Raw genomic sequence first — 23281 nt, forward strand, 5'->3', positions numbered from 1 at the left:
GAAATAAGAGTTTCAGCTCCCTCCAAAGATTTTCTATTGGGTTTAGGTCTGGAGACTGGCTGGGCCACGCCAGTACCTTGATATGCTTGTTATGTAGCCACTCCTTGGTTTTCCTGGCTGTGTGCTTTGGGTCGTTGTCATGTTGAAAGAACCAGCCACGACCCATCTTCAATGGTCTGACTGAGGGAAAGAGGTTGTTACCCAAAACTCACAATACATGGCCGCGGTCATCCTCTCCTTAATACAGTGCAGTCGTCCTGTCCTATGTACAGAAAAAAAAAACCTAAACCATGATCCTACTACTCCGATGCTTCACAGTAGGGATGGTGTTCTTGGGATGGAACTCATCATTAGTCTTCCTCCAAACACTGTTACTGGAATTATAACCAAAAAGTTTCATTTTGTTCTCATCTGACCACAAAACCTTCTCCCACGACTCCTCTATCATCCAAATGGTCAATGGCAAACTTAAGACTGGCCTTGAAACGTGCTGGTTTAAGCAGGGGAACCTTCCGGGCCATGCATGATTTCAAACCATGACGTCTTAGTGTATTACCAACAGTCACCTTGGAAACGGTGGTCCCAGCTCTTTTCAGGTCATTGACCAAGTCCTGTCGTGTAGTCCTGGGCTGATTCCTCACCTTTCTAAGGATCATTGAGACCCCACGAGGTGATATTTTGCATGGGGCTCCACTCCGATTGAGATTGACCGTCATGTTTAGCTTCTTCCATTTTGTAATGATTGCTCCAACAGTGGACCTTTTTTTCCCCACCAAGCTGCTTGGCAAATTCTCCTTCGCCCTTTCCAGCTGTGTGGAGCTGTACAATTTTGTCTCAGATGTCTTTCCACAGCTCTTTGGTTTTGGACATTTTACAAGTTTGAGTCTTACAGATTGTATGGGGTGGACAGGTGTCTTTATGGAGCTAACGACCTCACACAGGTGCATCTGATTCAGGATAAAACATGGAGTGTGGGTGGACTTTTTAAGTCTGACTAACAGGTCTTTGAAGGTCAGAATTCTAGCTGATACACAGGTGTTCAAATACTTATTTGCAGCTGTATCACACAAATTTAAAAAAAAAAAAAATCATACATTGTGATTTCTGGATTTTTCTTTTTAGATTATCTCACAGTGGACATGCACCTACGATGAAAATTAAAGACCCCTCCATGACTTCTAAGTGGGAGAACTTGCAATATAGCAGGGATTTCAAATTATTTTCTTCACTGTAGCACTAAAGGGGTCAGCATAGCTTGGACACAACATTGTCCTTCGTCAATGATTTGGAAGCTGCTGCTTAATGTTATGATTAGACTGCAAAAAAGGTTTGCTTCGTAATGTCTTAAGAGTCAAATGACAAAGAATACAAAGATTCATACAAACTTGAATCAAGATTTATTTGGGTGTTGCGACATAATTAGGGTGACTGAAAAAGTCCAGGAAACTGCAGTTTTCATAAACCAATTCACACCTTTATTGGAATGTAGCAAGGCATTAAATACACAAATTCCATTCTTTGAACAATTTGGTATTTAATGAAAAAATATTTGATCAAACAATACTGGTCTGACAGTGAATTCAACTGGATCATTCTAATCTGCAATTCTTGTTTTCATTCCTTGCATCATAGAGGTGAAAACCTGCCACTGTCTGAAGTGAAAGCATATGAGTCTATGCTTTAGTAATTAGGTAACAGACCATACTGACACAAAGAATTGTGAGACTATTGAGTCAAGGTTGGAAAATAATGTGTATCAAAGCTGCACCATCAGATGAAACAGTCAACATTTTTTAACCCTTGATTTCATCCTGCATTTACAATTAAAAAGGCTTGAAATATAAAAAAACCTCTTCTAGAGATACACAGTGTATTAGAAGCTTGAAAGGAGAGATGCAGACAAAGCTGGGTTCTAAAGTTATCAATAAGTACTTCCACCTTGAAGATGTAAAAGCTTTATAATTCAAGGTGTCCACCAACCCCTGATAATTGCAATCATTCACTTCATCAACCTAACCATTTACTGCATGTTACTTTGAATGAAAAATAGCAATGAGTTTGTAAAACCATTCCCCTTATTTTGAAAAACAAAGCAAAGAAGGGGGGGGGGGCAGTCTTGCGTCTCCTTTGCTCTGGTCTACCTCAAGAGCACCACCTCTTTCCACTGCTTGGACCTTTCCTTGACAACAAGTCAACCCCGAACCCTGTCCTTCACCCCACTGCTGTTAGATTTAGTTAAGACATAACCCCAAACACAGGATTGTGGCGACAGATGCTCGGCCCAATCTCTTCATAGTCTTTTTTGGTGTGGCAAACCTGGTAGAACTCGGGCTGTGGAACAACAGACAAGGATAACAACAAGTTAAAACATACCCAAAAGGGATAAAAAGTAGAGGTGCAATGATTGAATGACTAATTGAAAACTAGTTATCAAATTCATTGATTTTTCATAACCAATTAATTGGTTAGCAATCTCCAACTTAAAATTGTCCAAATCCTCCAAATTTCAGCCTCTGGACAGTAAATATTAATTGTATTTTTTAAGAAAACAAAGACAACTCATCAGATATTAGACATTTAGAAACCTCTTACTTAACAATGGACAACATTTTTTGTTTTTAATAAAAGAATGGAAATTTGAAACTTAAAGAAAATCCAATTCAATTAATGGAAAAAAATGGCAAATTATAAAATCGTTTGTTGCAACCCAAAACTGAAGAATTATTCATGTACAAATTAAGTTGGGACTTAGTGTTAAACACATAAAAACAGAAAATTTGAAAATCATGATTAACCAAAAATATTGTTAAACTTGATATATTTTGTTTGAGCTAATAATGAACTTAGAATTTTATGGGTGCAACAAGTTCTAAAAAAGATGGGTCAGGTGGCAAAAAAGTGACAAAGTTGAGGAATGCTCATTAAACACCCGTTAGGAAAATCCCACAGAAGAAGAGGCTAATTGGAAACAGGTGGGTGGGATGATTGGGTGTAAAAGGAGCATCCCTGACTTGCTCAATCATTCAGAAGAAAAGATGTTGCCATCCAAGCAATGTCATGGGCACTCCTGCTTATTTTAGCAAGACAATGCCAAACTTCGCTGCATAGGGTTAAACAGGGCTTTGTAGTAAAAGCGTCTAAGTACTAGACTCTCTGCCTGCATTCTCGACTTGTCTCCCAATGAAAATGTGTGGTGTAATATAAAACTTAGAACATGAAAACAGAGACCACAGAGTGTTGATGAAATTCCATGACATTTTCGAATTTATCCAAAAGAATTATCCGGAAAAATGTGTTAACTCGTTGCGCGATTGCTCACTTCGATGACATTTGACTTACACATTTCCACATGATTATTAAAAGCTGTCAAAGCCAAAATTCCTTGGAGTGGTGCTTCAGGGAACATTGAAAGTTAATGTTAATGTTTTGAATTTATAGTTTGTGGAATTTATTAGTTTTAGTGGAATTAAATTGTGTGCGTCCCTCCACCTCTGAAGAACCTAACCCTATCCCTACACTTTGAATGATCATTTTAAAGGGAAAGTAACATCATTTTGGTGGTCACCATATTGCCTGCAACATCATCAGCAGATGTTACACAGGGACATTCGCCATTGAAAACACATAGTGGCAATTAACTATGGAACACAGAACCTCTTTTCAACAATATCACCCTATCATTTCGAGCCATATTTTGATGATACGCGGATCACTTCTAACTAACAACAGCCTCCCCGACAATATGTAGTGTACTCGGGAGGACCCATGCCGGGCGGGGAGGAGAGCACCTTTCTCATACTGCACGCGGCCAAACCACCTCCGCGTCGGGGCCAACGAGGAAGCCGTCGTCGGCAAGCATGCCATCGCTGGGAGGCGACCCGTGGCGAGCGAGCCAAAGCGGAAGCCGTCGCCAGCGAGCTACCGCTTGAAGTGGGGTGCCCAGACACCGGTGGCTGATGGGGGGGAAGAGCCCGGCCAAACCACCTCCCCGCACGATTCACCTCCATGTCGGGGTTAACGCCGGTCCGGCCTTGCGGCGATCCAGAAGGCCGTGCGGAGGCCGTCCATATATGTCAAAATCATGTTTTGTGGTGAAAAAAACAGATGGGTCCATTCTGGCTGTCTTTTTTTCCATTAATAACATACTACAAGTCACTAGAACTAGAACGCGCCTTTATGTGCGTGCGCTCGACTTATTGGCCACACCTGAATCAAGCGACGAGGTGGACGATAGTGGAGCGTCTTTTTTTTGGGGAGGGCACGCAGACACACGAGCAACCAAAACTGCCTTGCAATCGACGCATTGAGGAACCCTAGTGGAACTGAATTTCCTATGACATGGCTCATTATGTTGATAACTTTCAACGTAAATGTGCTTGCAGTACGTGAAGAAACTCTGAACATGCGCTTTTGGCATCACTTCCGGACATGCTCAGTATGGTTAACTTGCATTTCCTGTTCCTGGTGAAGACTGACCGTTTAGGAACAGGCTTGTTTAGTTAATAACGTTTATGAAATAAACACGTAAATTAATGTCAAGACTACACAAAATAAGTGACATCTTTCAATATCTATTTTTTTCTACTCATAAATTTTACACGCGTGATTTTTCATGATCGACTGTGCAGATTTCAGAGTGCGAAGGCACGCGAGCACGGTTGCGCTCGTCGAATTTGATTGACTGTAACTAAACCAAGCCAACTATGAACTATAAATTTGAAAGGTCGCTTACAGCTTTGTTTCATTTTTTTTTAACACGCAATGATATCCCTATCTGTTTTTCTTGGTGTAAAACTGAATTATTGCTTGCAGAATCTCTTTAGCAATGTATGTTGAAAGCTAAAGCTAACCCAAACAGTTTTAAGGTTAATGTTATGTTGCCTCCTATATTTAAAATACAAAATTTGCTTTTTGTGCACTGTATTGTCTGTGCTTTCATCCTTGAGCAGGCTGTGCCAAGGTGGAATTTTAACAGACACCATCTCATCCTGTCTACTTTAGCTTCAGACCAGACCTTTTTTTTTACTCAGAGAATCTCATCCAGTTTCACCACTTTTTCTTCTATTATTCACATACCCTGACATTCATTAAAGCAGCAGCACTTCATTATTATCGAGAGCAAACACAAGCAGCATGGTCTACGTACCCCAGACTGTGTGGGTGGATGGTGTTTGCAATTATGAGCGTACCCTTTTAAAACCTGAAGGGGGCGGAGTCAGGTAAACGAGACTGTGTGCTTCAAAAAAAAAAAAAAAAAAGGTCAGGCTGTGGTTCACTGTGCTGGATTGGTTTTCATGTGCGCTGAGAATGTCTATGTATTTCTACTGGTAACAAATTTTACACGCATGATTTTTCATGCTCGACTGTGCAGATTTGAGAGTGCAAAGGCACAGTCACGCTCGTAAAATGTGACAGAGCATCAAAATACTCTTAATCAAGCTCAGCTGGGATCATACGGTATTTTTCAGATGACAAGCTGCTACTTTTTCCGGGCGCTGTGAACCATGTTTTCCGATGCAGTTAAAATGTTTTGGGGGGTTTTCGCGAGTGGCTATCAATAATATTCAATATAAACTTGTTTGAACATACTGCTTAAACATGGTTGTTCCCTGTAAAGTTCTGGGCATGCGCAGATGCCTCCTGTCCATAGAAGATGAATAAAAAGCTTTCACCATTGGCTATTTTTTAGCAGATCACTATGCCAAAAGAACAGCTCGCAAAAGTGTGTGTGCATGTAAGTAATTCAAATAGTACAAAAATAGTTTGTGAATGTAATTGCGAACTTCAAGTCACGAGATACAAAGACCACATTCATCTAAAAGCACATGCCAGTGGATACTTTGCTACTTACCGTTGATGCTAACATTGATCCTCCAAACCAGACAGCATATCTCTGCATATGATGAGTAATAACTTGGACATCAATTGGTTTGGGCTGCAGAAAGAAGAATTTTACATGATTCATACATTACAAACCATGTCACCATAAACAACGGTAGCACGAGTTCAACAGCCGTCTAGCAGAAGTCCTTCTACAACCCCAATTCCAGTGAACTTGAGCCTTTGTGTTAAATAATAATACTATGATTTGCAAATCGTGTTGAATCTATATTTAATTGAATACACTATAAAGAAAAGCTATTCAATGTTTAAACTGATTAATTTTGATGTCTTTGGCAAATAATCAATCACTTAAAATTTTATGGCTACAACACATTCCAAAAAAGCCATTTAAGGACAATTTTCTTACGTACAATTGAAAGGAAAGTAGGGATTTTATCATCATAAGTTTCTAAGAATCTGGAGAAATCACAGCTTCCAAGCGGCAAGGCCAAAAACCAACATTGAATGCCCGTGACCTATGAACCTCTCTATGTGGCACTGCATCAGAAACCAACAATGTGTAAAGGATATTAGCACATGGTCTCAAAAACACTTCAGACAACCAATGTCAGTAAATACAGTTCAGCGCACCATGTGTATGTGCAACTTAGAACTCAATAATGTAAAGCAAAAGCCATTGCATTTATCAACAACACCCAGAAACCACCAGCTTCTCTGGGCCTGAGCTTATCTGAAACGGACTGATGAAAAGTGGAAAAGTGTGCTGTGGTCACATTTCAAATTGTTTTTGGAAATTGTGGAGATTGTGTCCTCTGGGCGAAAGAGGAAAAGACATAGCCGGACTGTTATGGATGCAAAGTTCAAACGCTACCGTCTTTAATGGTATGGGGTAATGTTAGTGGAAATGGCATGGGTAACTTACACATCTGTGAAGGCACCATTAATACTGAAAGGTATATTCAGGTTTTGGAGAAACATATGCTGCCATCCAAGCAACGTGTTTTTCATGGACACCCCTGCATATTTCAGCAAGACAATTCCAAACCAAGTTCTGCATGTGTCCAGACGTGTATCCCATTAGAAATGTTTGTCGCATTATGAAGCGTAAAGTACGACAACCGAAAACCCAGACTTTTGAACAGCTGAAGCTGTACATCAAGCAAGAGTGGGAAAGAATTACAAGTACAAAGCTTCAACAATTAGTGTCCTCAATTCCCAAATGTTTATTGAATGTTGTTAAAGGAAAAGGAGCTGCAACAAAGTGGTAAATATGACACTGTCTCAGCTTTTTTGGAGCACGTTGCAGCCATAATGTTAATGATTTGCTAAAAACAAGAATAAATCTTGTCTTTGTAGTTTATTCAATTAAATATAGGTTTAACATGATTTGCAAATCGTTGCACTCTTACAGTATATTTCACACAATGTCGCGACTTCATTGGAATCGGGGTTGTATCAAAGCAATGTACAATGCAAAACAGTGCACATCACAATCACATCATGGAAATTCATCTGTGCCTTCTATACAAATCATTTTATTATTATTATTATTATTTTATTATTTTAGCATAATTGATAATCAATATAAAGAAGCTAAATAAAACTGGGAGATAAAGTACAAAAACTAAATTAAAAACGTGCAAATCAAAACTAGGAGACATGCAACAATCATAGTCAAAGTACCAAAGCAATAAGACATTTACAAATTAAAAGGCAATATGGGAAGATGTGCATGAGTACATCTGCATGGGGGTAGAGAGTTCAGGTAGCCAGAGGACAATAGATGTAAAGGGGTAGTGCAGGCAGAGAGTTCAGCTTCCTGACAGCCTGAAGAATAAAACTGTCTTTAAGTCAGCTGGTCCTGACCTGCAGACTCCTCCCTGATGGCAGCAGACAGAAGTGGCAGTGAGATGGATGGGTGACATTCCTCAGTATGCGGACGGCTTTGCAGGTGAGCCGGGTCCTATTGTGCAGTTGCACATTGAAGTGTTGAGCCCCACTTGGTCAAGTTTATGAATAACTTGTTGGGGGGGGTGGTTGAATGGTAAGCTGAAGTTTATGAAGAGCATCTGTATTCTTAATTGTTCAGGTGTGTGGGAACAGAGTAGAGGGCGGAGCAGATGGCTTCGGTTGACGGTTGGACCAATATGGAACCTGGAAGGGGTGGGTAAAAGGAGGGGAAAGAGCGGACTTGATGTGGTGCATCACTAGCTGATTGAAGCACTTCATTAGGATGGGAGTGAGTGCTACCGTACGGTAATCATTGAAGCAGAAAGGACATGACTTCTTCGGACTGTGGTGATGGTGGTGGCTTTAAAGCATTTAGGGACAACAGCCTGACTTCAAGGCGAGGTTGAAAATGTCCATGAAAAGGTGTGAGTTCAACTGCACAGTCCCTCAGAACACGGCCAGGGGCTTTACGTGCATTAATCTTGGCAGGGGTCATGTTTTCTCAGGTCAGTGATAGCACCTGGTCACCAAGGAGGTGGTGGAGACTTGTGTGCAGGTATGCCTGAAGGCAAGCACAGACGTTTAGCTCTTTCGGCAGGGAGGTGGAGAAGTTCAAGGTCTGCAATGAAGGTTCGTCATCCATAATGGTCTGAATACCTCACTGCAGACTCTTTTCATCACTGCTGTTACTCCAGTACTGGTGAGCAGTGTTGACTGCCCGAGACATCATACCAGCACCAAGCAACGATGTGAACAGAGAGCCCACGGCCGCAAGTCTTACCTCCCTCGACGAGAGTTCTGTCCACTTGTTAGTATGCTATCTGGTCAAGCTGAATGTCTCCGTCTAGAACACTACTATTAAGCCATGTTTCCACAAAAATAAAAACACTGCACTCTCTTACAGACTTATGTGTAGAGCAGTAAACGAATGTAAGCCATCTTGTTGTCAGAGAGCGTACATTGGATAACCGGATGGAGGGAATTGGCTGCTTCTGTGGTTTAGCTGCTAGTCTTGCTTGGATACCTCTATGCATGCCCCAATTCAGCTGCTTCCTTTGCTGTTTGTGGTGCTTCCACTGTGGGTACCATGCAGGATTGGGTGTTGGAGTTGTTGTAGGCCCCCAGAGTAGACAGCAGTTTGATAGCTCCTCAGTGACAGTAGACTTTAACGCCATAAAAATAGGTCTGCCTATGTCCAGCAGAAATCTACAACTCTACATGTACTGTACCTTGGGACATGTAGACTCGACAAAGACTGGCTAAAACACTGGCATATCAGACGAAAGACAGGAAAACATTGTTCGGTCCGGAAAGAGCGAAGCCGCTAGGTGAGCATGAATGCTTCATCGCAGTATTAACATTGAAGAGTGCAACCACTTTAAGAAATATATATCTGCAGCCTGTTTTCTAACAATTGAAAAACACTGGTGACCCTTAAATTCTGTTCACTAATAAGTGGATAGCAATCTTTGTTGAGATAAAGTACATTTTCCGCACCTTAAGTTTGCCTCCACTCAGTTCCTCACTCATCTTCAGTCTGGCATCAACGGTCCTCTTTAAATCTCTCTGCAGACGGCGACCAAAGTCCCTGAACATGGTGGAGCCTCCTGATAGAACAATGTTCTGAGCAAGGAAAAGTTTGTTTATTAAAAATCTGAAGTTGGTTAATTGGTCAGTCTGGCTTGATAGAAAGACACTATGAAACCTTGTTTTTCACCAAACAATATGCTGATATTTTGCACTAAATGCCATCCTACCTTATAGAGAGGACGTCTGACATCAATAGGACAGTTCTGAATGACTTCGTCAACAACCTCAGAGATGGGTTGAGTAAAGTCTGGGTTGGCAAACTAGGTAGTAGTAAACAAAGAAGAAAAGATATCAGGTAAGAAACAAATATAACTGCCTCACAATAACCAGATGCTTAGCCAATAAACAGTGCAGCTTAGTTTTTGGCAACCAGATCTCATGGCAAGCCATATGTTGTTGTATTTGCTACGTCCTCTAATTGCGTGTCACAAGTGCCAATCAGTCGGAACAGAAATATTTTTGGGATTGTTCATGTGTGAAATAAGTTTAAATCTGAAAATCAGGTGCCTCTGTCAAAATAAATAAATAAATAAATAAATGGAAAAAAAACTGAGCTGAGTCATTTGATTCCCTTGCAATGGGAATGGCTCAAAGAGAAACAAGGTGGGCTTACTTGAACAAAAATTACATTCAACAGAATGGTGAAATGCTATTCGTTTTTATGCCAATCCGACAAAATTTGTTTTTAAATAAAAGCAGTGCATGCCACAAAAAATCTTGGGGACCAGTGCTTAGGCCTGGCACAGAAAAACTGTCGGCATGCAAAGGTCATACTTTCCTGAGGTTTGCCCATGTATTTCGAAAGCGTGAAAGAGTGAAAATCAACCATTCCCAACATATTTCGAAAGGCTGGGGTGCTATGGGAGGAGAACAGCACAACTTCATCGGTAACTCGATGAAAATGAGATTGAGGGAGAGAGAGAAATGCTGCGTGACAGAATTTTTGAGGCTCTTCAACTGCAATACTTAAGACGACTTGTGGCTTGAGTGAAGAGGAGGAGGGGAAATAAAAACAATGATTTTCTGGTCCCTTGGAGCCGTTTTACTGCCGTGTTACAGCCAATGTTTGGAAACAGTTATGTAAACAAACACAAAGTCTTTGTGTGTGAATATACAATTTCACAACATAACGGCAGGTTCCGTATATATCCGCAGCATATGGTCTGGCGCGGCTAGTGTATGGAGGGGTGGGGGACGCTAAATAGAGAGGGTGCAGGTTATTAACCCGGTGCACTCTGTCGTCCAGAAAATATGGTCGGTAGGTAGATGGATAGTCCACTCCAAAAGTGTTGGAATGGCAAGGTCAATTTCTTTGTAAATGGGTCACAGGTGTGATGCAGTTATTGTAAAGCTTATGCCACCAAATATTAAATGTTATTCACCTTAATTTAATAACGTCCACTCCAATACATTTGCTCATTTGAAAAGTGAGTGGCTCTACCCCGAGTTGGTTAACACATTTAGATTAAAAGACCGTCAAATGTGTGTGTGTGTGTGTATACGCATACACACACGCATTTGCACACACACATGCACACAGCATGGGTTTGGTTTGGCAGCACTGCGGCTTAAAACCCAAACATTAAATTCAAATTTTCATTGTTTTGAATGTGGCAGTCCCTACTGTACCCAATGTGAACTGTACAATTAATTAAATTAAAACCAAAGTACAAATTGAACCATATCTGATGTAACGTTACACCTGCAGCAAATCTACCCATTTCATCTCACCATTATGTACGCCGAGGTTAGCATATCTATGTGTTCTGTGATAAAAACAGTTCAGAAGACCCTCCAGAAAAAGTAAACCAAGAGTAAAAGTCCATTGTCCAATAATTTGAGTCCAAACCACTCACATCTCAAGTGTACATACTGAAGGATTTAGCTACAGTGCGTTTAACGGCTCTAAATGAAGAAAATACATACAGTACTGGTTGTCTTTCAGTCATCACAATTCAAATCGGTCTTCATTGGATTGGTTATTGTAAGGTCATCTATACAACAACATTTTCTCCACTGAGTCAGTGTTGTTGAGAAGGATTTTGCTTAGCACATTTTGTTTTCCTTTTAAATCAGCAATGCTGTTGCAAACAATGTGAATGATAATTTTGTACACTTTGGTTGTTGAAACTGTTAGCAGGTGGAGGAACAATTAGAAAAATGGAGGCATGCACTGGAAAGGGGAGAAATGAAGATTAGCTGTAGTAAAACGGAATATATGTGAATGAGAGGGGTGGAGGGGGAAGAGTGAGACTCTAGGGAGAAGAGATAGCGAGGGTGGACGACTTCAAATAATTGGGGTCAACAATCCAGAGCAATGGTGAGTGTAGTAAGAAAGAAATGGGTCCAAGCAGGTTGCAACAGTTGGCGGAAGGTGTCCGGTGTGTTGTGACAGAAGAACCTCTGCTAGAAAGAAGGTCAAAGTTCATAATATGGATTAGAGATGGTGGCACTGAAGAGACAACAGGAAGCGGAGCTGGAAATGGCAAAGGTTCTCGCTAGGAGTGAACACGTTGGATAGGATGAGAAATGAGCTCGTTTAGCGGGACAGCCAAATTTGAATGTTTTAGAAGACAAGGTTCGAGAGAGCAGACTTTGACGATTTGGACATGTCCAGAGGCGAGGTAGTGATTATATAGGTAGAAGTGTTCTGAGGATGGAGCTGCCACGCAAAAGAGTGACAGGAAGACCAAAGAGACGGTTGATGGATGTTGTGAGGGTAGAGATGAGGGCAGTTGGTGTTACGACAAAGATGCAGGAGATAGCCTTAGATGGAAAAAGATGACACACTGTGGCAACCCCAAACGGGACAAGCTTAAAGTAAAATAATAATAATAATAATAAGAAGAAGAAGAAGAAGAGACTGTTAGCCAAAATTTGTTGTTTCCCTGACGCACTTACCTCTGGATGAAAGAAGATCTCAGGTCCCAGAAATCGCTCATATCCAACATCAATAGTGAACTCTTTCTTGCTGATGGCGTTGATGCCAGTATATTGCTTAATCCACTTAGAGCCATCTGTGTCGTACTTGTTAAACTCTTTGACAAGATCTGGGCACACGTAGCTGAATCGTTCCTAACAGGGACATTGAGTGAACATTGATATGAGCCTTATTATCATGCAGGAAAAACAAATAATTATGTCCAGAGTAATTTTCTCAAATCATAAACAAGAATTTTACATATATAATATCCAAGTATACCACACAAAGAACTTCAACTATATATTAGTATACCATTCCCAAGTTTCAAAGAAGTCACAGGTTCTATACAACTACTTTATAGCATAGACAACAGGGGAAAGAACAGTTTTACAACATACGTAGAATTAATGTATGTACATCCTCTACATTCCTTGTCTGTATACGTCTTCCTACCGTGAGAAACTTCTAATATACCGTAAGCCATATAACTGAAATGGATCAATTTGAGTTTAAGACATGATCATCACACTTTCCTTCCCTTTATGTATCTCAATGTGACAAATCGAGACAGAAGCCAGTAGCTCTAAAAAAAAAGCAAAAGAATTGTAATTTAACAAGTGGTCATCTTAATTTCATTTGAGGTTTACTGTATCTTTTTTGTTTTTAGTTTTTGACAGAAAATGTATATATGATTAAAGTCCCAGCATTCCATTTTTAAACGTTTGTTTTGTTATTTCAATAAGGAACTGTAGTTACTTAAGAGCACGGGAGTATAAGCAATACAGAAAATGGAAGGTTGAATGGGTAGACTTAAAATAGAACAGTCTTGGTGCTTCCAACAAGGAGAAGATGAGTACCACCAAGTGTTGTCCCAAGGAAACACAAGAGTGTTTTGTGAATGAATCACAGATTTAATGGGGAAATAAACCCAAAAGAATATATTTTATGAGCAAACACCATTCAAAACAAGGCATTCTAATTAATACATTTGTGTAATAAGAATTAAAGAGAATAATCAAATCAAAGGCAGCAATCATTATCACCTGCAGAAGGTAAATGATGTTGACGCTATAGTACCGAGTTGCCTGCTAATAATTCGCAGCACTGAAGTTGGTCAGATGTAGGGAGCGATAGGTTTACTCATTCGATCCAATGTACGTTGTGGCTGAGATGTAAAACATTCAGAGCTTATCAGAAGAATTACAGTGGGGAGTATAACCCCTGCACATTACCTTTTTGATGTGACAGTCATCGAAGAGGTTGATAAGTACATGTAGATGATGTTTATGAATGTTATTATGTAGCTTTGGTACATGTAATGAAATCAAATATGTAGCTTGTCCTTGGTGAATATTTACAGACTATGGCTTTCTTAGTAAATAAAGTCAGAAGAAATCAGAGAACATTCTTCAGAATTCTTGTGGGAGTGGAAGGAATAAGAAGTGGCAGTACTCACAAGCATGGAAAAACGGGCAGATGGGCCACTTCAAACTTATTTTTACAATAAACAGTGGGACAAAAGGTTTATGAACCTCTATGGTTATCTTGGAAGATGTTTTGGTCTCGGAAGATGTTTTGTCTCATCTGAGCAGGATTCATCACTTCACGCAACAAAGCTTGGTTAGGCAGTAGCTTGTGTTTGTGTGGTAGACTCCACTTTGTACTGTATATTCCAACCGAGAGGCTTGAGGCACACCACATATGGAATCAGTTTTGTTATGCAAAAAAGGGGAGCGCAATTAAGCCGCTGGACCAAGAGGCCATTGTTAGTCCAACATTCAGTCATTTCGGGGAAATTCCTTCACTGATATTCCATTCAGCTGTAAAGTGGTTGAGGAGTTACCTCACGGTCAAAGAGCCCGTACTGTTTTCGGAAGGCGGAATTATTGAATTTCTTTGGAATAGATGGAAGGGCGGCATTATAAGTAGGAGATACGGTGCAACCAGAAAGTATCACATTTTCCACATTGTTATGTTACAGAATTATTGTAAAGCTGATATGAGTATAGTTTTGTTTTCGAAAATCTATATCAAATATGCCATACTGTCAGAGTCAAAACAGTTTCAGATGTGTAAATTTAAAAATAAATAAATAAAACAAACAATGGGGACATAAGTATTCACACCCTTTGTTATGTTATTGATACTTGAGCTCAGGTGCATCTGAGTTCCGATGATCATCCTTGTGATGCTTCATCAACTTGAATGGAGTCCACCTGTGGTAAATTCAGTTGACTAAACATTTCGAATGGCACACACATTTCTATCTAATGTGTCAAAGATGGCAGAGGATATATATGAGAGGTGGCCAAGCAATGAACACCAAGGAAATCTCTGCAGACCTCCAAGACTGGATTTGTGTCAAAGACACAAGAGGAAGGGTTGAAAATTACTTCAGCAGCATTGAAGGTCCCGAAAAGCACTGTGGTCTTGATTATTCAGGAATGGAAGAAATTTGGAACCATGACCCTTCCTAGATCTGGTCGTCCAACCGAGCTAAGTAACAAGGGAAGAAGGGACCTGGTAAGAAAGGTGAATAAGAACTCTGTGGTCACAAATCAGAGCGCCAGTGTTCCCTTGTGGAGGTAGAAGAAAACTCAAGAAAGTCAACTCTTAATGCACTCCACCAATCAGGCCTTTATGGTAGAGTGGCCAGACGAAATACACTTCTCGAAGTGACATGGCAGCCCGCTTGGAGTTTGCCAAAAGTCACTGGAACTCAGAAGAGGGTGTCGATTCACTTTCCATCACGACAATAACCCAAAGCACACAGCCAAGATAACAAGGAGTGGTTACAGGAGCAGCCTGTGAATGTTCTTGAGTGGCCCAGCCAGAGCCCGACGTGAATCCAATCAAACATTGCTGGAAAGACCTAGAAATCTGTCCGGCGACCCTCGCCAACCCACATGACTGACCTTGACAGGATCTGCTGAGAATATGGGAAAATGCCCCAAAAACATGTGTGGCAAACTCAACGATGCATACCCAAGAAGACCCGAAGCTGTGATTGCTGCTAAAAGTGCTTGTACAAAATATTAAGCCAAGAGTGTGAATATTATTGCTGTATTACGACATGTTTAAAAACATTTTAAGGTAGTGGCTCAAAAGTATCGACAATGTAAACATTTACTTTATTATAGGATTTTTTTTTTTAAGAAAAACACTCAAATCTTCTCTAGAATAATTAACATGTGGACAACATAAAGGGGTGTGACTACTTTCTGGTGTCACTTTAGGTGATGTCATAAGCACCCCCTCTTCTGTTAAGTGATGGTTTCATCAGTCTTAAATTTTTGCATACTTTGGTCATGAAATGTTCTATAATCATCTAAATTAAAAGCAGTCTTCTTAAACTAATCCCACAAAAATGTTTTTATACTTTTATCAGAAATATTTACAGATGTGCACATCAGGATGGATTTTGGACCACTTCTCTTTACAAAACTGTTCCAAAAGACTTCAGCAAGATTCCTGGGATGTCTGGTGTGACCGACTGGACCAGATTCACAGCACACATTTCCTTCTTCTTAAACCCTTGTGTCGTTCATTTGCTTCCGTTTTGGATCACTGTGCAGTTGCAATAGAACTTTTGAGCTTTAACTGTTACACAAATGTTTTTTTCTACAAAATACCTTGATATAAACTTGTGAATTACTGTAATTTCTCGAGTACAATGTGTCCTGAAGTATAATGGACACCCCCAAATTTGACCTATAAATAAATAAAATGAATAAAAATTTAAAAAGGGAAGCAAAAAAAAAAAAAAAACAAAAAAAAAAAAAACAACCCAGAAAAACCCTTCTAACAATGTACAATGCGCACCAATTTGCTGCTATCTATATGCTCAAAATATTGGGAATTATTTCTATTTATATTTTGTTAGGTTTGTACTTGTATTGTTTTTCAAAACTGTCCGTACAACAATCCTTAATAATAATAATAATAATAATTATTGTGCACGTGCTGATGTAGCCATAATATAATCTCGGGACATGATTGTCCTGGTCCCTGTAATTGTCGGAACAGAATCCCTCAACCAACTAAAATAAATGCTCAATGATGGCAAAGCATTTTATTAATACTGTTGATAACACACATTACAGTCTTATATAAATATTTAACACTGTTTGATGTAAACATTTTTTTAATTAAATATTTGTGCATAAAATGTTTGTGCATAGTGCAGTTTATCCTCTACATTACACATCCTTGGCTAAGACTTCAAAAGCAATATCTGGCTCATCTCCAATCTGAAAAATATCCATCGCAGCTACCTTTGGTGACTTGGTCCATTTCTGGTGCCTCCTGAATTCATGAACAGTGATCCTATTTTGCTCCCACAGCACGTCATTATCTGTGCCATCCATGGCGTATGTGGGAAAAAATTTTTGAATCCCATGCATTTTGGTTCAGCAGCGCAGCCTCTCGCCCACCTGACACCATGGCTTTCCTATGGTCAGGTGGCTGTCAAAACAACGTGAGCTCAAACTAAGTAGAAATGAGGGTAGTGGGCACATTTAAAAAAAAAAAAAAAAAAAAAAAAAAAAAAAGCGACCATTTCAATTGTGTGTGCTCTCCCGTTTTTTTTTGTTGTTGTTGTTTTGTTTTATAAATGTGCCTATGACGCTCATATTACGTAGTTTGAGCTCAGGTTGTTTTTATACCCACATGAAGCCACTGAGGCGGGCTATCGTTGTTTCGGACTGCGACGCTACTTCCAGGTTGGCGGCGTCATCAGCATGATTGATGACGCATTTCTTTAGAAAGCAGCAGCACAACTAGCCGCTGTAGTTGACAATTTTTTGTCTTAGTTTAAGTTAAAACAAACTCATGGGCAGTCGTTTCTGATCTTTAGCGCAGTAGCAACAAACATGCTAAATTCCAAATAGTTTACGTACTTTTTCCACCCACTGGATGTTGCAGATTAAAGATAAAGAGCAGTTGATTAAGAAGACATACACATTTAAAATAAAATTTTGACATCTTGGTTTTTAGTGCTCCTTTAAGCCATTTACTGTATGTACTGGTATATAAAAATATTCTTGAATAGTCTCTTGGTAAAAGTCATACATGAGGCACAGCTCTACTGTGCAAGTGGTAAAATGGTAAAAGCCTGCAGCCTCATCAAATATATCGTATATTCTACATTCAGGGTTCATACTCAGTCTGACCAAAAAAATGTAAGGGTTTTTAGGGGCATTCTTAGGGGCTGACACGGAAAAAATTTAGGGCCGACACGAAAAATTTAGGGCCATCGTGGGAAATCTAGAGTAAGGAAAAAAGACTCACCCAATGGTGCCATCAACCGTTCTTGGTTCATCAAATGTTCCAGTACCTCAGTACCTGTGACAGTGATCACCTGTCACCCCTTGTGGTAGTTCTCATTGATATGACCATTGTCAACGTCTTCACATAACAGTATACAGAAAAACAGATTCTAACTACAATTGCAACTATATACACAAATGTCTTCTACTGATGTCTGTTTCAGCACCCCTACTCTAGCTCCTTGAGGCTACCCAGTGCCTCCTCTTTGTTGCTGCAGAGGTGCCAAAGTGGCTCTCTTGTCCTTTGCTCTGCCTCTGAGTGCATTGGCCTCGGTGATAAACCTCAGATTCCTCTTTTCTTCTGCCTTCTCAATAAGCGTAGATATGTCAGTCTCTATTCTGGCTTTTTTGGCTTTGAGAGAGTAGAGATGAAAAGTGGGCAGCGATGCCAAATGTAGCCAGGTATGAAGTCTTCCTTTCCCCACAGTGGTAGTTTTTAGCAATGTCACTGTCTGGGAACATGACTGCAAACACTTTCAAATTATTTTCACAAGATTTGTAACTGTAATGGTTGCAGATCACTTTTAAAGTCCACACGATCTCTGCCTTTAACGAGTCAGTCTTCGTGTATTGAACTAAGTTCATAAAGCCTGACTTCTGGCTGGACAACTCTAGGTGCACATTAGGGATCGCAACCGGTTACAAATAACTGGTTATAAACGGTTTTCGTTTTTAAAACCCGAAACTGTAATTGGACTTTCGGAATCGGTTAAAATTTCCAATCATTTCTTCAGTTCCGGTATTCCATATTGCGCCATTTTTTCAACATCATTTCCACTTTTTTCAAGTTTCGCTGTTAGAGGAAAGTTGGACTCAAAAGAACATTCAGTTAAATCAAAGAAACATCAAACATGACATCGAGGAAATCCCCCAAAGTATGGGAGTAAACTTGTTTTATTGGCAGACATAAAAACACTACTCGCATAACGGGGGGGACTCTGAACTCGTCACTCCGGAAGAACAACAAGAAAAACAGTCCGTGCGGAACCCCGCACCCCAACTCGAGGTCCCGCGGGTGAATTATGTAAACACCACTATGGTACCGTTTTTTTGCTACAGCTGTTCGGTTAAAACCGGTTATGAAAGTAAGCGTTTTTTTGCGATCCCTAGTGGGCATGCACTGCTAGTACCACTGTCTGAAGTTGATGCTTCACTATCTTGATATTTTAGAAACAGATTCATACCAACGGAAGATGAGAGAGTCTTCGCCAAATCAGCGTGTCTCCTGTTTTTCCCGGTGCGACTCCAGCGCTTTGACGCCCATCTTTTCAAGCTGGTAACTCTGCTTGCAGAGATGGCAGTAAAACATGTGCCGATCTTTTGGATCTCGACGAACCCAGCCCCCAAACTCCTTACTTTCAACCCAAGCTTCTTGAAAAATCCACTTCCCCATGATACAAGTTGGATCGATGAAAGAACTACGCTACGTCGTAACGAAGATGAAGTGAAATGCCTACTCACGGAAACAATGGAATATCAACAAGATGGTGACTAGTTGTCAACATGGTGACGTCCGTTGACAATTTCTGGCTGTTTTGGACGCCAGACGGATCGCTATTTTTTTTTTTTGAATAAAAAAAAATATTTTTTTTTTTTTGGGAGAATTTTGGAGGTAGAGGTCCTCACTTTGATTTTTTTTAATTTAAGGCCTTTTTAGGGGCTTGACCGGTTTTCGTGGATTTTAACGACTTTTAGGTGCCCCTAAATGCACCTTCGAAAATTTAGGAGTTTTTAGGGACTTTTAGGGCCGCGTGCGAACCCTGTACTGTCTTGACTGATTTTCTCATTTATTAAACAAAAAAGTAAAAGAAAAAAAAGTGTCAAGTTATGGTTGTAAAATTCATGTGTAATGAAAAACAAAGGGCACTTGAAAATTGCAAGAAAAAACAAAATGCGAACGAACCTTGACCGCCTTGGCTGTCTCCAGTGATTGCTCTGGTGGGATCCCGACCTCCCTCTCTCGTAGCAGCTGCTGGGTGAAGTAAGTAATGTCTCGCCCTGCGATCGGAATGTGCTTGATACAGCTACCAATAACATAACCTTCAGCCTAGAGGACAAGTAAAAATAAAAATAAGACACAGACTTCCAATACAGTTTGTTATTAATAGGGTTTTGGTATGCAGAATACACGAAGAAATTTTAACATTGATGTCAATTACATTTGTTTAAGGAGATGGCAACTGCATATGCACAGTATTTTTGTTTGTATAAAAGGACCACAGACATGCCAATTCAGTCATCCTACAACTTTGATGGAGTCTACGAAAAGATTTTCCTGAGCAGTGTAATCTTTCCTGTTTGAAATACTGTGAAAATACTTAAGCTCAACTCCTCTCACTGCGCTAGTTGATGGATAAAAAATGCATTTTATTAATTTGGGGAAATGGAGCGTAATCACAATATGACAACTAAATGTGTGGCCCTATTGAGTGACAACCCTCTGTTTAATATTTATTCAAAGATCACACAAATCTGATTGTCACACCGGCATCTTTTGATATGTCCTATAGAGCTCGTGCACCTCCATCATCAAATCACGTCACTGGCTGGAAGTGTCAGTCAAACAAATCATTCTTCAATACTAAGACGATTGGAGAAGACGCAAAAATACGTCTTATAGCACGGTGCCCAGAGTTTTGTCCGATACCGTGAAACATTTAGAGGGTGGTGATAAATGAAGCTAAGTGGAAAAATGAGAAACACTTGGCATAGAGGACCCACATTTAATGTCGAAGTCGATGTCTTCGCCGATAAGATATTGGACTACTACCCCGCTTCTGCTTGTCTTGGACAACTGGATCTACACATTTATCTAGTGAGTAAGTCATTGAGATTTACACGGAAGAATTTGAAAGCATAGAAAAGTCTGGACGCATACAAATACTTCGTTGCTGGATCTGTTCTTAAGAATAAATCCCAAATAGCGATGGAGCCACTGAGATTTTTTTTTCCAATACAAATACCAATATTTCCTCTGGTTTTACACAAACTCACATTCATTAACTATGATTGGGGGGGGAGACAAAAAAAAAAAAAAAAAAAGACAGCGAGTCGGCCCCTCCTAACACGAAGCGTGTTGCGGCTTAGCATTCATTAACTAGAAGAAAGTAAGTTACCACACGGCCACACGTTAAACTTATCTGTGACAGATGTTTTTTTTTTTTTTTTTTTTTTTTTTTAAATATGCTTTGTTCTCAAATGAGTCGAATGCGTATTTTAAAAAAGAAAATAAACCACTGGGATAGGCTTCAGGCCCCATACATGGAAAAGTGTTGCGGCCACAACATTTAACTTCGGTAAACCTCTGTATGACTGACTGTTTATTTTCTTTTTATAAAAGTGCATTGGACTAATTTGAGAACAATACATATTAGAAAAAAGGAAAGCTTAACGTGTGGCTGCAACACGCTTCGTGTACGTTGGACCCAACGCCCTGTCTTTTTTTTTTTTTAACTCATTGTTCTCAAAGGAGCCAAATTGGAATTATAAATACTTCTTGGGAATTTGAGATTGAGAAGATTAATTCCTACCTGAAGTGAAGTGATGGCTACACAATCGTGTGTATTTGGTTGGGCTCCATCCATCTCGTTTAATTTCCGAAAATTAATAATCTTTTCTCGTCATTCCACCTGGTATTCCATAGAGTGATCTCTTTGAATATCTGTCTCGTCTGTTGTAACAACTAACAGCACAACAAGTCTCAGGCATTGTGAATATTCTGCTCCAGTTCAATGTCGCCCACACGGTCGAGTAGCTCTTTTTGACTGGCAACATGGCACCGTAAAAATGGTGACGTCACGTGCACGAGCTATAGATCCTCCAAATGGTCGATGACATAAGAACTGACAATTGTCTTCAATTATTTTTAGTCATCTTACTCATTCATATTTTCTTTTATAATCCAGTCAGTAGTCCAATAATGCTTTTAAAGTGTACAAAACCAGAATTAATTTCAGCTTTTACAGTAAAGAAAATAAGTATTTGAACACACTGCTGTATTTCAAGTTCTCCCACTTAGAAATCACGGAGGGGTCTGAAATTTTCATCGTCAGTGCATGTCCACTGTGAGAGAGAATCTAAAAACACAGAGGTGCATCTGGTTCAGGAAAACACATGGAGTGGAGGTGGACTTTTAAAGGCAAACTAACAGGTCTTTGAGGGTCAGAATTCTAGCTGATAAGATAGGTGTTCAAATACTTATTTGCAGCTGTATCACACAAATAAATCGTTTAAAAAAAAAAAAAAAAAAAAAAAAAAAAATCATACATTGTGATTTCTGGATTTTTCTTTTAAAATTATCTCTCTCACAGTGGACATGCACATAAGATGAAAATTTCAGACCCCTCCGTGATTTCTAAGTGGGAGAACTTACAATATAGCATGGTGTTCAAATACTTATTTTCTTCATTGTATCTGCAAGGAGCTTCCATTTAAAAATAACGCCAGCACCATAACTTATATTATACCGACAATGTTCTGGTGCCTCTTGCCTCAGCTCAGCTGGTATAGAGCCCGTGCGCGTGATGTCACTGTTTACGAGTGGGAGTTGCTGAACCGGAGGAGATTTTTCACAATGCCCGAGACCTGTTGTGCTTTTAGTTGTCACAATAGACGAGACAGTTCTTCAAAAGATATCCTTCTATAGAATACCAGCTGAAAAGACCTGAAAAGATCGATGGATTTCAGCAATTAAACAAGATGGATGGTGCCCAACGAAATACACACGCCTATGTAACGATCATTTCAGGTAGGAATTATTTTTCTCAATCTCAAATTATTAAAAAGTATTTATAATTCCAAGTTGACTCATTTGAGAACAATGCATATTTAAAAAAAATAATAAACTGTCACAGAGAGGTTTATGGGGGAGATGACAGTTTGGTATTTGTATTGAAAAAAACCTGAGTGGGTCCATCACTATGTGGGATTTATTCCTGATTGAGAACAGATCAAGGAAGACTGTATATTTTAATTGGGCCTGTATCTAGCCTCTGCAACAAAGCATTAGCAACTATCTTCAGCGAGAAGCAGGGACATCCTGAAATGGACCCCAGGAAATCACAGGGCACATAGAAAATCATTCACATTCATACCTATACATTAACATAATACAAAACGATTCAGTGGCTTGAAATCAATAAACTCATCAGCCAAAAACTACTATGACTGCTAAAGAAAAACCTGCACTGTAAGGTGAAAGTTCCACGATTCTTTACTGTAATGATTTCACTTGTTCGATCAATTTTTTTCATCTTGAAGAGATGTTTAATTCGTGTTAGAATTATGCAGGAGACCTTGGAAAAATTTCACCACTGTAAGTTCCTGGTTGGACCCAAAGTTTGAGAATCCCTGTTTTCATTCATCAATACTTCTTTTCCTTTCGGCTTGTCCCGCTAGAAAGAAACTACTATAAGGTTCCCAAAAGGAAAACCTATTAGTAATTTTTAATCATGCAAAAAGGGCTTTTGCCCAACAAATTATGCCTTGTATTCTTAACAAAATCCACATATACTTCTTCAACAGTGGCACTTGTTAACCATTCAGCAAAGCTCCCAGCATTTCTACGATACACAACTTCACACAATCACATTCACAATGCCAAACACAAACACTTGATCTCTGTTGAGTGATGTCCATTCATTCATTA

General features: G+C 39.7%; 1 protein-coding gene across 1 annotated transcript in view; it reads right to left on the reverse strand.

Moving 5' to 3' along the window:
* Positions 1-1378: 1378 nt before the first annotated feature.
* LOC133512040 (actin-related protein 3-like) overlaps positions 1379-23281 on the reverse strand; it is a 41070-nt gene continuing 19167 nt past the window's right edge. The window contains exons 7-12 of the mRNA XM_061841263.1: positions 19538-19681; positions 12286-12459; positions 9552-9644; positions 9292-9417; positions 5852-5935; positions 1379-2331 (exon numbers count right to left, since the gene is read on the reverse strand). Of these exons, the coding sequence (XP_061697247.1) occupies positions 2236-2331; positions 5852-5935; positions 9292-9417; positions 9552-9644; positions 12286-12459; positions 19538-19681 (717 nt within the window). The 3' untranslated portion in view covers positions 1379-2235. The remainder of the gene's footprint in view (positions 2332-5851; positions 5936-9291; positions 9418-9551; positions 9645-12285; positions 12460-19537; positions 19682-23281) is intronic.

Source organism: Syngnathoides biaculeatus, chromosome 14 (genome assembly GCF_019802595.1).
Source record: "Syngnathoides biaculeatus isolate LvHL_M chromosome 14, ASM1980259v1, whole genome shotgun sequence".
Lineage (NCBI taxonomy): Eukaryota > Metazoa > Chordata > Actinopteri > Syngnathiformes > Syngnathidae > Syngnathoides > Syngnathoides biaculeatus.